Source organism: Hyla sarda, chromosome 5 (genome assembly GCF_029499605.1).
Source record: "Hyla sarda isolate aHylSar1 chromosome 5, aHylSar1.hap1, whole genome shotgun sequence".
In the NCBI taxonomy this organism is placed as follows: Eukaryota; Metazoa; Chordata; class Amphibia; order Anura; family Hylidae; genus Hyla; species Hyla sarda.
The window spans coordinates 149,821,607-149,836,499 of NC_079193.1; the positions used below are offsets into that span (position 1 = coordinate 149,821,607).

At 44.4% G+C, this 14,893-nt stretch overlaps 1 protein-coding gene across 1 annotated transcript in view; it reads right to left on the minus strand.

Annotated features, from left to right (window-relative positions):
- The window catches only part of LOC130274542 (mediator of RNA polymerase II transcription subunit 1-like), an 86,225-nt gene extending 78,419 nt beyond the window's left edge, over positions 1-7,806 (minus strand). The window contains exons 1-3 of the mRNA XM_056522984.1: positions 7,497-7,806; positions 5,569-5,670; positions 5,302-5,475 (exon numbers count right to left, since the gene is read on the minus strand). Coding sequence (XP_056378959.1) covers positions 5,302-5,475; positions 5,569-5,670; positions 7,497-7,806 — 586 coding nt within the window. The remainder of the gene's footprint in view (positions 1-5,301; positions 5,476-5,568; positions 5,671-7,496) is intronic.
- Positions 7,807-14,893: the final 7,087 nt, after the last annotated feature.

Below are 14,893 nucleotides of genomic sequence, written 5' to 3' on the forward strand. Positions count from 1 at the left end.
GATAGAGATACTCTAGAGAGAGTTCAGAAAAGAGCTACTAAACTAGTACATGGATTGCATGATAAAACTTAACAGGAAAGGTTAAAGGACCTTAAAGGGGTACTCCGGTGAAAAGTTTTTTTTCTTTTAAATCAACTGGTGGCAGAATGTTAAACATATTTGTAAATTACTTCTATTAAAAAATCTTAATCCTTCCTGTACTTATTAGCTGCTGAATACTACAGAGGAAATTCTTTTCTTTTTGGAATGCTCTCTGAAAACATCATGAGCACAGTTCTCTCTGCTGACATTGTAATAATAACGCTTTATTTATTGTTGTCCTTAGTGGGATTTGAACCCAAGTCCCCAGCACTGCAAGGCAGCAGTGCTAACCACTGAGCCACCATGCTGCCCTTAGCATACATCTGCTATGCATGGTTGCTAAAATGGACAGAGATGTCAGCAGAGAGCACTGTGTTCGTGATGTCATCAGTGTTCCAAAAAGAAAGGAATTTCCTCTGTAGCATTCAGCAGCTAATAAGTACTGGAAGGATTAAGATTTTTAATAGAAGTAATTTACAAATATGGTTAACTTTCTGCCACCAGTTGATTTAAAAGAAAAAATGTTTTCACTGGAGTACCCCTTTAACATGTATAGCTTGGAAGAAAGAAGAGACAGAGGAGATATGATAGAGACTTTTAAATACATAAAGGGAATCAACACGGTAAAGGAGGAGAACATATTTAAAAGAAAAAAAACTACCACAAGAGGACATAGTTTTAAATTAGAGGGGCAAAGGTTTAAAAGTAATATCAGGAAGTATTACTTTACTGAGAGAGTAGTGGATGCATGGAATAGCCTTCCTGCAGAAGTGGTCACAGCAAATACAGTGAAGGAGTTTAAACATGCATGGGATAAGCATAAGGCTATCCTTCATATAAGATAGGGCCAGGGACTATTAATAGTATTCAGATTATTGGGCAGACTAGATGGGCCAAATGGTTCTTATCTGCCGACACATTCTATGTTTCTATGATCGGTGGTGTAATATACATCCCCCAGGACAGCAGTGATTGGGCTGCCGTAGTGACGGCACCAATCACTGCAGTATGGGGAGGGGGAAGGTGGGTGCAGGAGCACGCTTCTCCGTTCTGCCTACCATTCTTCAGTGATCTGTTGTGCAGGACAGAGTCCCGTGCTGCCATCTCCCCCCTCATACACTAAAAAGTGTTAAAAAGTGCCCCCTTGCTCCCTTTCTGTGGCCCTTTGGCACAGAAAGCAGTCAGGAAAAGCATTAGATTAGGTAGGGACAGTTAGGGGTTAAAAATGTAAAAAAAATTTGGGCATAACGTCTGTAGATGTCCATGGGTCCGTAGCACCTTTAGCTGCGTGACCCCAGCCCTACAGGGTCGCTGCAGTATGCCCCCAGCATTTTTTTGGGGGGCGCAGACCTTTATTTTTGTCAAACGTGTGACGGGCCCTCTTAGCTATAAAAGAGTGGTCCGCCACCGTTAGCTAAAGCCCACCCGCCCCTGATCAGTCCCGTAGTACTGATCAGCGTTTTTTTGTGAATTAAAGCATCTTTTTATTTTTTGCACCTATAGGCGGTCCGTGCCACCAGTAGCAGGCCTGTGCTGTGTGGACGGACCGTACCTGTGTGTGCAGCCAGCCCCACCGCTGTCAGTGATTTATCACTGATTAGCGTTTTTTTGGGGTTCAGGCGGGTGCTTTTTTTTCAGGTTTTAATCTTTTTTTAATTTTTTTTCGGGTTTTTTGTGTGAGGGTCTGTGTACGTGCCATCAGCCACTGTTCTGGGCTGAGTGGCCTGACCCCCCCCCCCCCACTGACTTCTGCGCCCCCTGCCGCCACCAAGCGTTAATCAGTGTGCACACCACTGATTAGGTAAACGCTGTTTTTTGGCGCTAGAAGTCTTTTAAAAAAAAGTGTATTTTTCTTTTTTTTTCAGTTTAGTTTTATTTTATATTTTTATATTTTTGTTCTTAGGGTGGGTTAGTTAGTTAGGTTAGGTTAGGGCGGGTTAGGGAGGTAGTATTGCAGTATTGCAGCACACACACCAATAAAGTTTCCTCCCCCCCCCCCACATATATACATTTCACCCCCCATTAGAGTAGGGAAATGGCCCGCAGGGCGTTTTCAGCGGAGGAGGCATATGCCTTACTTGCCTCCGACTCTGAAAGCGCCTCAGAGGACGAGGAAGACCCCACCTTCCTTAATTCCGGTCCTCAAGCCCGATTGTATTCTGGACTACAATCGGTATATGGGGGGAGTTAATCTTTCTGATCAAGTCCTCAAGTCATATGATGCCATGCGGAAAACACCGACATGGTACAAAAAAGTTGCGGTCTACATGGTACAGGTTGCCATGTACAACTCTTTTGCACTGTCCCAGTACGCTGGCAACACAGGGACATTCCTGGAGTTTCAAGAGGTAGTTCTAAAGGCCCTTATCTTTGGTTGCTGCCAAGGAGCGGGTCAGAGCACCTCTGGAACTGTAGGCCCCCGGATTGTCCCCTGCCAACACTTTCCAGGTGAGGTCCCCCACACTGGAAAGAAGGGACGATCCCAGAAAAAATGCAGAGTGTGTGACAGGAGGGGGATTCAGAAGGACACCACCACTCAGTGTGACACTTGCCCCAATCATCCGGGCCTCTGCATTAAAAACTGCTTCAGGGAGTATCACACTTCCATGGAGCACTTAATTTTTTATCCTTTTCCCTAGTTTTAATTCCCCAGAATTCGACTCCAATGTACAAGTCCAGAATACATTGTCTTCCAAACCAACCCCCCCCCCAAATCCCCAAACCTCTTTCCCAATACCCTTGATATCTTTTTTTTCTCCAAAAAAATGGGTCATGGGACACAGAATCAACAGCATTGGGGGTTTGCAGTTGCCTAAAATGTGCAGCGCTCTCTCCCCACCTGAGCGGGGTGTGCATTTGAGGGAACAGAATGATGATTCAGAGCATTGGGTTTGGGGCGGGCATAATTTTTTCTTTCGGCTATACTTTGGGTCATCATTCTGGGAATTATCAGTATTATAATTGCAATTTTCATCCCCCCCATAGTACACTTCTGTTTCAATGTTTTTTATTGAAGAAGTTTTATAAGGAAAACAGAACAAAACGGCAAGTATAACATGGAGAACAGTTCCAAGATAAGTGTACAAAGCATATACAAATAAAGGTGTATGTAAGTAGCAGAGTGGTAAGCATGGAATCTCAATGAACACAGTAGGATATACCTATCTAGATAAGTGCTTCCCCTCTAGATATCTGCAATTCCAATGTATATGCTAAACCAAAAAAATGACCAAGCGAGTATGGAAGACTGTATAAGACTTGAAACTTAAACTGCGACAGGGATAGGGGAGAGGGGCAGCACTGGAGCAGGCACTGTCATATAATGAACATCTAAATATAGTGAGGACATTCACATTATGCATTCGTGGGTACGTACTCCTGGATAGGCCAGGAGTGCCACATCTGGATGTTGGCACCCAGGCTGCCAGTATTATATGCTATTGCGCGTTCACTGAGGTATGATTGTTGGAGAAGGGTGAGTAGTTCCCCCAAAGAGGGAGTCGTGGGCGTTTTCCAGTGGTGTGTGATTATAAGCTTAGCGGAGACAAGGATCTTACAGACAAGAAATCTAATAGTCGGGTGAAAATGGTGGATACCTAATAGTAGGAGAGCCAGACCAGGTGTTAAGGGGGTGGAGGAACCCAATATAGTGTGTGTCAATGATTCTACTTCCCTCCAAAACAATGTAAGCGAGAGACAATCCCATAGGGTATGTAACAAGGTACCTCGGAATCCACAGGACCTCCAACATAAAGGTGAGCTGTCACTGTAAATATGGTGCAGTCTGTCAGGTGTCAGATACCAACGGAGTCTTGTTTTTAAGACTGCCTCTAAGTGAGATACGTAGGGAAGGGCCTTTCTAATACAACGAAAGGACCTCATCCAATCCAGTTATACCCAAGTCTGCAGTCCATTTTATGAAGGGAGTACAGACGGAAAATGGGATGGGGGGATTTAATGCATCATAGAATATCTTTAAGCCTTTCTGTCTCAAGCCCAACCGTTGGTAAACTATAGGATCATAGCACCAGGCAGTGGTCGCTATCTCATGCAAGAAGTGCCTGATTTGGAGAAATTTGAAAAAATCTTTCATGGGTAAACTATACGACTTTTGCAGGTCAGCGAAGGAACGTAGAGTATGTCTGTGGTACAACAGTGAGATAGTGTTAAGTCCCTGTGAGACCCAGTACGTAACATCTAGTTCTGGTATGGCAAGTTGGAGAATAGAAAGAGGGGTGGATTTAGGCCAGTGTTCTTGGAGAGATGCCGTCACTGAGTGTATAGACGCCCAGCAACTGAATCCTGCCAGCATTACTGGGGATGAGGTCAAGGGGTAAGCAATGTGCCAGGTATGTAAGGACAACATGGCTCGGGTATCAAAAGGCTTGCACCAGTGGTTTTCTATATGTAACCAGGGAAGGGACGTATCCGTCGACCAGTAAGCCCTTAATTGAGCTGCTAAAGGGGCTGTGTAGTAATGGTGGATGTTGGGCAGTCCTAGACCACCAAAGTCTATGTTGTGCCATGAATCGAAATGCTAATCTGGGCCGTTTATTATTCCAAATGTATGTATTAAGGAGTTGTTGTACTTTAGTGAAAAAATGGTTGGGAACAGATATAGTAAGATTCATAAATAAATATAGCAGCCTGGGTTGCAACAACATCTTGAATGAGGCTATTTTGCCTAACAACGATACCTCAACTTTGCCCATTCTGTCCAACTCAGATTTGCATAAAGGAAGAAGTGGGGCATAATTACAAGTGTAAAGATCAGAAAACCAGGGGGTGAGTTTCAGGCCCAAATAAGATATATAGTCCAACCTCCAATCAAAGGGAAAGTCCGTTGGCAATTTTTGCGTACTTTCAGGGGATAAATGAATGGGCCGGACTTGGGATTTTGATATATTGAGTTTATAATATGAGACTTTGCTAAAATCTTCTATAACCAACCTCAGGGTTGGTAAGAGTTAAAATGATATCATCTGCATAGAGCGATATAAGATGTGGTCGTGAGCTGATATCTATGCCAGTTACTGCAGAGGAATTTTTCAGCATGAGAGCCAGTGGTTCCATGCATAGGATAAATATTAGGGGAGAGAGGGGGCACTCCTGTCGAAAGAGTGAAGTCTGAGGATAGCGTACCATTAACAAACACCTTTGCATGTGGGGCGGAATATAACGCTTTGATCGCTTGTAAAATTGGTCCCTGCAGACCCATACCCTGGAGCACCGAGAAGGCATACCCCCAATGAATGCAATCAAACACCTTCTCAGCGTCCAGGGCTAAAAACACAGATGGCACGCAACCTGACCCAACATGGTGAAGATTAAGCACTCTTCTAGTATTTTCATAGGTCTGTCTGCCTTGTACAAAGCCCACTTGATCAGTGGAAACTAAACATGGTAACAATGGGGCTAACCTGTTAGACAATAGTTTTGCATACATTTTCAGATCTACGTTAAGTAGTGAAATGGGTCTGAAATTACAGGGTTGTTCAGGTGATTTTCCGGCTTTAGGTAGGGCTACTATGATTGCCTCTTGATTCTCTTTAGGAGTGGAACTATTAGCTATGATGTCACAGATAAACCCTAACAAATAAGGGCAGAGGATTTCAGAAAATTCCTTGTAATAACTAGTTGAGGTCCCGTCTGGGCCAGGGGATTTCCTTGTTGGCAAGGACTTGATGATTTTGCTAAGTTCTTCAGCAGTGGAGGGGGGGGGGCTTTAATTGCTTTAGCTGAGAAGAGGAAAGGGAGGGTAGGTTGACCTGTGATAAAAAGGCATCAATGTCAATTTGAGAGGGTTGATGGGTGAGCGGATCATCAGCCAAATTATAAAGTTGGGAACAGAAAGACATAAAACAGTTGGCTATAGAGCGTGGGTGGAAATTTTTTGGGGAGGAGTCTCTATTCCACACATATGGGATCCTAGACTTGACATGTTTTTCTTTCAGGCAAGATGCTAGTAGTTTCCCTCTTTTATTGTTAAAAGCATAGTATTGTGTTTTAAGTTTCTGGGATTGCCTAGCATAGTCGTCATAAAAAAGTTGTATGTTAGATTTAGGGCAACTGGTATTCTCAGCTATTAGCGTGTCTTGTTCAGCAAATAAGGAGGTAAGTTTAGCAGTACGTTGCTTTTTAACTGTGTCCCCATTTAATAAATGACCCTCTAATAACTGCCTTATGGTCATTCCACAAAGTCGTAGCTGATATATCCGGGGAGGCATTGAGGGAAAAGTAGGAAGACAGATACGCCAATAACTCTGTTCTATAGGTAGGATGTCTGAGAAGGAATTTGTTAGACCTCCATAAATAAGTGCTGGAAGGGGTCACCTGTTTGTGTATTTCCAATGTGATCGGTCTATGGTCCGACCATTTAAGTTGGCCAATAGTGGAGGATTTGTGAGAGTCTTAAAGGGAGGGATCCACAAGGATCATATCTATCCTGGAGTAACTATTGGACACCTGTGAGTGGAAAGAGTAGTCTCTTTTGTTTGCATGATAGATGCACCATATGTCCAACATATTTTCTCTGTGAAGGATGGGGTGCAGCGAAATAGGGCCTTGCCTGTTAGGTCTTGACAAATCAATCGATTGATCAGCTACTGCATTAAAGTCACCTAGTACTACAACCTGTCCCTGTTTATATTTATGCAGAATACGAAAGATCTTATTAGCAAAGGACAGCGTTTCTTGTTAGGAGCGTATACAAACATAATGGTATACATTTTATTATTAAGGGAGCATACTATCAACACATACACATTCTATCAGATACCACTTGAGAAAGCTGAAATGTTACAGAATTGCGAATAGCAAGGAGAACCCCCCTAGATTAAGTGGCGAAGTGGGCATGGAAGATGTGTGGAAACAAAGGATGTTTCACTCTATGTGCGTTGGAGTGTAGAAGGTGTGTTTCCTGCACAGCAATAATATCGCAAGACAAGGATTTGGCTTCGCCCCACAAGTATGATCGCTTATGAGGGGAATTCAACTCATTCACATTGAGTGAAGCAAATTTAAGCACCATAGTTACAGTCTTTAACGCTATTCATGAGCTGCTGGAACATGGAGGTGTGAGTCCGCATCCAAATGTTGATCATAGATAGTGAGTCCCATGCTTCGCAGTGCCTGAAAAACAAGAGGGGGAGGGAGGGAGGAATAGGGAAGAGAACAGGGAAGACAACAGGAAACAGCAATATCAGGCTCCAGCTGGAAAGGGGAACCAGAAAAGTCCAGAATAAGTTGAAGGTAACTCATCACAGCAATTTAGGGAAAAGAGTCACTTGAAGAGTGCAGAGGAGAAAGGGCACATCAAAGTCACTCCAGTTCAAGTGTGACCCTTTGTTCGGTAAGAAGCCACCTTCCATTCCGGTTGAAGGTGAGGAGGACCGTTCATTAGGAGGTACATTTACATCCACTCCCCATGGGAATAACAAATGAAGCCCGAAGCCCGTCTTGGAGACATCGGATCACATGCAGTCGCTCGTTCTTGTGGATGAGGAGACGGGTGGGGAAACCCCATTTGTACAAGATTTTGTGCTCTCGGCAGGCCGCCGTCAATGGGGCCAATTTCCTGCGTATTTGTAGAGTGACAGCCGATAAATCTGTATATAAGGATATCATGCGGTATTGATCAGGAAGCGAGCCCTTATGTCTTGATTTAGCCATCAGTGCCTTTTTGATGTGGTAGAAATGTACCCTGGCCAACACGTCCCGCGGCATATCATCTGCCAGGTGTTGTGGACAGGGAACCCTATGGGCTCTGTCCAAAAGGAGTTCAGCCTGCGGAGTATTAGGTATGAAGGCCATGGAGGTATGAAGATAAATCTTTAGCCAATACCTCCTCAGGAATTCCCCTGAATTTGATGTTATTTCGTCTCGACCTATCTTTAAGGTCAGCTATCTTGCTTCTCATTTCTTGCACCTCTGATTCCAGGTCATAGTGTGCATCAATTAAATCATTATGCGATGAAGCAAATTCAGCCATTTTTTGTTCAGCATGGCCAATTCTATTTTCAGCCACAGTAATGGCCGTGCGAATAGGCGTTAAAGTCTGCGCCATTGTAGTAGAGATGGTGGACTTTAGAACCAGCAGCATATTCTTTAAAGTAACTTCAGTAACTGGTATACCTGAGGCAGGAAAGTCATTAAATAGCTGAGTTCTCACAGGGTTCAGGGGATCTGCTCTGTCCTGTGGCTCACTGTCATTAGCTGGGGACATGCACGGCCTCTGTTTCAGCGGGCTTGCTGATGAAGGAGAGGACGGCAAGGACGGGGTCTGCAGTGCTGCATACCGGGAGGGTACGGTACCTGGAGGGCTGCGTGCGAGACGTTCCAGGGCAGCAGTGAGATCCAAAGCGTCTTCAGGAGCCGTCGGTGAAGGAGGCAGAGAGGTGCTGCAGCGCTGGGAACCTGCAGGTAGAGGCTGAGGTAAGAGCGGGTCAGCGCCATTACTAACGCGCGCTCCCTGTGAAGATGAACGGGCGCCATCTTGAGAAGCACAGCCTCCGGGGGCAGAATAAAAGTCTGTCAATTTCTTCGGCTTCCCGTAGTTCTTGTTCCTCCTGCACGAGGTCATGTTTGGCAGGGTAGTTTAGCCGGATTTGGGAAGGGGTTTGGGCGAAAAAGGGCTGCTGAAATTTGGGTCAGTTAGCTGTGTATGTCGCTGTGTGCCGGAGCTGAAGTCTCAGGCGACCATCTTCCTCAGCGGCCAAGCCACGCCCCCCCCCACCCCATAGTACACTTCATCCTTTCCTGAAAAATACATTTAGGGAACACCCGTCTGTTCCAAATGTTCACCCCTATACACCTTCCCTAGGGGGTGTACTGTTTGTAAAAGCTCACATATGGGTGTTCCTTTCTTGTATTTTCCTCTGAATGTATGTAACTGTTAGGTCCATAAGAAACATCGGCCTCAAATGCAAAGAGTTCTCGCTCATGAGCTCTGTCGTATTTCCAGGCGACAATTCGGAGTCACATGTTAGTTGTTCCCAGAAAAATGAAGCAGAGTGTAAGTTGAAAATTGCAATTTTCAAAAGCTACCCTTCATCCATTCCTGGAAAATAAATTTAGGAAACACCCGTGCATTCAAAATGTCCTCTTTACCCCTATACCCATTCCTCAGGGTGGGTACTTTCTGTAATGGTGTCACATGTGGGTGTTTCATTCTTGTATTTTCCTCTGAATGTATGTAACCGTCAGCTACTGATATGCCATAGGCCTCAAATGCCTCTATGACTTCTGAGCCTTGTTGTGCGCCCGCCCAGCACATTACCCCATATGTGGATGTGTTTCCATAGTCAGGAGAAAAGCCCTCCAAAATATGTAACCCAATTTCTCCAATTACCCCTTGTGAAAATGTTAAAAATTGGGTAACCCCAGCATTTTAGTGTAAAAAAAATCAAATTTTTCATTTTACAGCCCACTGTTCAAAAAACAGTTTTTTAGATTTTACATCAGAACCTCAACCATTGCAGTGCAAAGCTCCACTTTAGGTCTCAAATCTCATTGGTGCTGTCTCACTCCTAAGCCCTGTTTTGCACCTGCATAGTACTTTACTGCCATATATGGGGTATATCCTTATTCTGGAGAAATTGGGCTACAAATTTTGTGGAGCTTTTTTTCTCTTACTACTTCTGAAACTAAAATAATTATTATTAATCTCAGCAATTTAGTATTAAAAATCTAATTTGTCTCTTTTACAGCCCACTGTTATAAAAAAAAAACCTGTGAGGTGTAAGTACTCACTGTAACCCTTTTTACATTCCTGGAGGGGTCTAGTTTCCAAAATGGTGTCACATGTGGGGGTTTCTGCTGTTCTGGTATCATGGGAGGTTTGAAAATGCACATGACCCACGACTTCAATTTCAGCAAAATTCTCTCTTCAAAATACCAATGTTGCTCCTTCTGTTCTGAGACCTGTAGTGCGCCAGCAGAGCTCTTAACATCCACATATGGGACATTTTCTTAATCAGGAGAAATTGGGCTTCACATTTTGGGGTCCATTTTCTCCTATTAAACCATGTGAAAATGAAAAATTTGGAGTAACAAGATTATTTTAGTGTTAAAAATCTAATTTGGTTGGTTTCTGCTGTTCTGGCTCCATGGGAGGTTTGAAAATGGGAGGTTTGAAAATGCACATGACCCCCGACTTCATTTTCAGCAAAATTGTCTCTTCAAAAGACCAATTGCACTCCTTCTGTAGTGCGCCAGCAGAGCTCTTATATATATTCATATTTCCCGCAGAGAGCTGTGATTGGCCAGATGGTTCCAGCCAATCACAGCTCTGTGGGAAATATGAATATGTGTATATATACGTCAGTGCAGGGACCATAGAAGAGTGGCCGGCCGCATCTATACATTATACAGGAGGATCACAGCGGGTGTCAGGAGTGACATCCGCTGTGATTAGAGATGAGCGAACTTACAGTAAATTCGATTCGTCACGAACTTCTCGGCTCGGCAGTTGATGACTTATCCTGCATAAATTAGTTCAGCCTTCAGGTGCTCCGGTGGGCTGGAAAAGGTGGATACAGTCCTAGGAAAGAGTCTCCTAGGACTGTATCCACCTTTTCCAGCCCACGGGAGCACCTGAAAGCTGAACTCATTTATGCAGGATAAGTCATCAACTGCTGAGCCGAGAAGTTCGTGTCGAATTGAATTTACTGTAAATTTGCTCATCTCTAGCTGTGATCTTTCCTTAACTGCAGGTACTCTGCCCCATGCTGGGAGCTGTAGTACCTGCATTAATAGACAGATCGCAACAGGTGTCAGAAGTTACACTCGCTGCAATCTGTCTATTAATGCAGGTACTCCATGTTGGGAGTAGTAGTACCTGCAGGTAAGAACAGATCACAGCCGGTATCACTACTGACACCCGATGCGATCATCCTGTCTATAGCAGAGATGCGGAGCGGCTCTATACAGCGCTCTGCATCTCTGCACTATACTCCGTCCGGCCACTTATTCATTCTTATTTCCCTCTGAGAGCGGTGATTGGCTGTAACCATCCGGCCAATCCCCACTCTGGGCGGAAAATATGTATGAGTGATGTTCACATCACTGGCCGGAGTACAGCGCAGAGATGCGAGCGCTGTATAGAGGCGCTCCGCATCTCTGCTATATTATGGACGATCTCATCGGGCGATATGTCTATTAATACAATTACTACTACTCGGAACATGGAACCTGAAAAAAAAGGGAAACACAAACACTTTATTAAAAATGAATCAAAATGTTGTTAAATACATTTTTTTCCATCACTACTGCATCCTTTTTTTTTCTTCTTTTGTACCCAACAAATTTTGGGTACCAAAAAAAACTGCCAAGGTGCCAAAAATGCAATTTCCGCACAAATGAAAAAATGCCAGAAAAAACGCCAGAAAAAAACGCCAGACGTAGGAAATTGCACTGCCGTTTTTTCAGGCATTTTTTTTTCACACCAAGAAACGCAGGACAAAAAAGCAAGTAAAAACTTAGCCTGAAGCCCTCTAATGTCTTCAAAAAGTAAAAACATGTCAACTTTATGATGCAAACATAAAGTGGACATATTGTATATGTGAATCAACATATCATTTATTTGGAATATCCATTTTCCTGAAAAGCAGGGAGTTTCAAAGTTAGAAAAATACAACATTTTCTATTTTTTCTTCAAATTTTGGAATTTTTCACCAAGAAATGATGCAAGTATCAACGGAAATTTACCACTAACATAAAGTAGAATATTTCACAAAAAAACTATCTGGGAATCAGAATAATCAGTAAAAGCATCCCAGAGTTATTAATGCTTAAAGTGACAGTGGTCAGATGTGCAAAAAAGGGCTCAGTCCTTAAGGTGAAAAAGGGTTCAGTCTTAAGGGGATAAATCCAGAATATAAAGGCATGCTGCCTAATTTTTTCTTTAAAAAAAATATACCATGGGGGCGCATGCGCGCAGCTCACGCGAGAGGACGCATGTAGTGTGAGCTCCGTGCTGACCGCGACTATACAGCCTCTCTAAGCGCCCATATCGGGCTCCTCTGAGTTAGAACTTACCCTGCCGGGTGGGGGAATATGCCGCGATCCCAGAAGGGCACAAAAAGGCAGAATTCGCAACGGCTCTCGCAGTCTATACCTGATATCTTCAGGACAAGCCGGCGCTCCAAGATGGCGGAGCCACGCTGCAGCTCTCCAGCGGAGCATTCAGAGGAGGAGTCGGAAGGCCCTACAGACTTGTCGCCTAACTCGATGTTCCGGAACATAAAGCTCCTCTTTCAAACTGAATTGTCTAAGGCGGTGGCAGACCTATCCTCCCAGCTGAAAGACTTGGGGCAGAGAGTAGCTGACTCTGAAGCACGGATTGACGACCTGGCTGACGCCATTGAAACTGATCGCCATGACCTGGAGGATCACACTGCGCAACTACAGGCCCTCGAGCTGAAACTTGAGGACTTGGAGAACCGTTCACGCCGCGCTAACTTACGGATCCGTGGTCTCCCGGAGGAGGTGACTGACTTTACTAAGGCGATCTCTTCCCTCTTTTACGCATTGGCCCCGCAGCTGGAACCGGAACTATTGCGCTTTGACCGCATACATAGAGCCCTGACCAGGCCCAAGAACCCCGACTTTCCAAGGGACATAATACTTAAACTGCATTATCCTGAGGTGAGAGACACCATCCTGCAGGCGGCCAGAAATATCCCAGCGTTACCTGGGGTCCCTCCATCTGTGCGCATTTTTTCAGATCTGGCCCCCTCCACCCTAGCTAGGCACAGGGAATTCCGCACCATTACCCTTAAATTGCAAAAAGAAGGCATACGCTACCGGTGGGGGTTCCCTTTTTCCTTAATATTCCAGGCTAGTGGTCGCACGCACAATGTCCATACTGTGCTGGAAGCCAAAGAAATTCTTTCACATGCCCGCATAACTTTGGTGGATAGTCCACCTCTACCTCAAAGGCCTGGACGGGTGAACCGAGAATGGTCTACTGTGGGGAGAGAGAAGCGTAGACCCCCTGACCCTTTGCGAGAGGACCCTGCTACTTAATTGTCATGGATTCTCCATTTTTTATACAGTTGTTTGCTTAATGGACGCTAAGCTGTTGCCTCTCTACACTTTGTGAGCCGGGACTTTTGTTCTCCTTCTACACCCCCCATCCCTGCTGTTATTGATTTCTACTATTTCTCCATGGCGAGGCTAGATCGTGGGTCAGACTACTGCACCCCATCATCCCTTCGTGGGACATAGGAAGAATGCTGGGCGACTTGATAAGGCCGCCCGCCTTTCCTGTGATATGGACGTTTTTTTTTTCCTTTCTTCTTTTTTTTCTTTTATGTTTGTTTGTTTTTGGTTTTCTGCTCCTATAGGTACGATGCACTTCTGTTTTTTGTATGTACTTCGGTTTGGTATGTATGATGGCATGTCTCCTCTGGTTTGGTGTTATGGCTAAGGTTCTCTCACATAACGTGCGGGGCTTCAACGCCCCAGGTAAACGTAGTAAGGCCTTTATAGATTACATAAAATTACACCCTGACATATTGTGTATCCAGGAAACCCATTTTACGCTCACCTCTAAACCATCACACCTACACAGATTGTATTCTAGACATCATTGTTCGTCTTTCACGACTAAATGCAGAGGAGTCATGACCGTGTTTCATAACTCTTTCCCCTTCACAGTATGGAGGGAGTTGGTGGATGGTGAGGGAAGATACCTAATACTGTTGGGTACATTGTATGACAATTCCTTATGTATTGTTAACTCTTACGCTCCAACGGACTCCCCTCTTATGTTTTTTTCCCATTTATGTTCACTTCTTGAGACACTGTCGTACGATATGCTGATTTGGGCCGGAGATTTTAACATGATAGTTAATGGTAAACTGGATAGATCTAATTCAGCCCCTTTTCGTAGGTCGGGGTCTCAACATCGCCTTCTGCAACAATTGTTTGTATCCCATGACTTAGCAGATAGTTGGAGAGAACATAACGGGGTATCTAGGGGTTACTCATATTATTCGCCTGCACATGGTCACTATACCAGGATAGACTGGATATTGGTCCTTACCCACATGTTACCTCAGATGTTGTATGCACGTCATGTTCCCTCGGTGTGGTCAGATCATGATATGGTGTTAGCTGCTTTTAACTTGATGCCCTCCTTTACATACCCGTTTAGATGGCGCCTGAATGAAGCATTGCTGACCATGCCGAGGGTACACCAACAACTAGATACTAACCTGAAACATTTTTTTGATACCAACACAATCCCTGAGTCTTCACCAGTATTGGTGTGGTTAACCCATAAATCATATATGAGAGGCCGTATCATATCCCTAGCTAGTGGACTGAGACGAGACCGCACTGCTACCCAAATAGCTTTGGAATGTAGATTACAGAGACTGATGTATGCTCATCAATAGGACCCATCTCTTTACCTTTATCATTCCATTAAGGAGACCCGCTTGCAGCTGGATGCACTTCTATCTACCAAGGTTGAGAAAGCTGTCCGTGAGACAAAAGCGACCTATTACAGGTTAGCTAACAAACCCGACAAATTACTGGCGGCAATGCTCAAAAAAACCTCCTCTTTTAATAGAGTACATATCTTGCAGCTCCGACCGGGTCTCCAAACTTCTCACCCCGATAAGATTTACACAGCCTTCCATACCTATTACTCTACTCTATATTTAGCGCCTTCTTCTTCCCCTGCTCTTTCCTCCTCCCTTACTGACTTCTTCTCTTTAATTACTTTACCGTCATATACACCAGACGCCAGGGAGGCTTTAAACGCTCCTTTTACAGTAGAGTAAATCGCGGACGCCATTGCCCG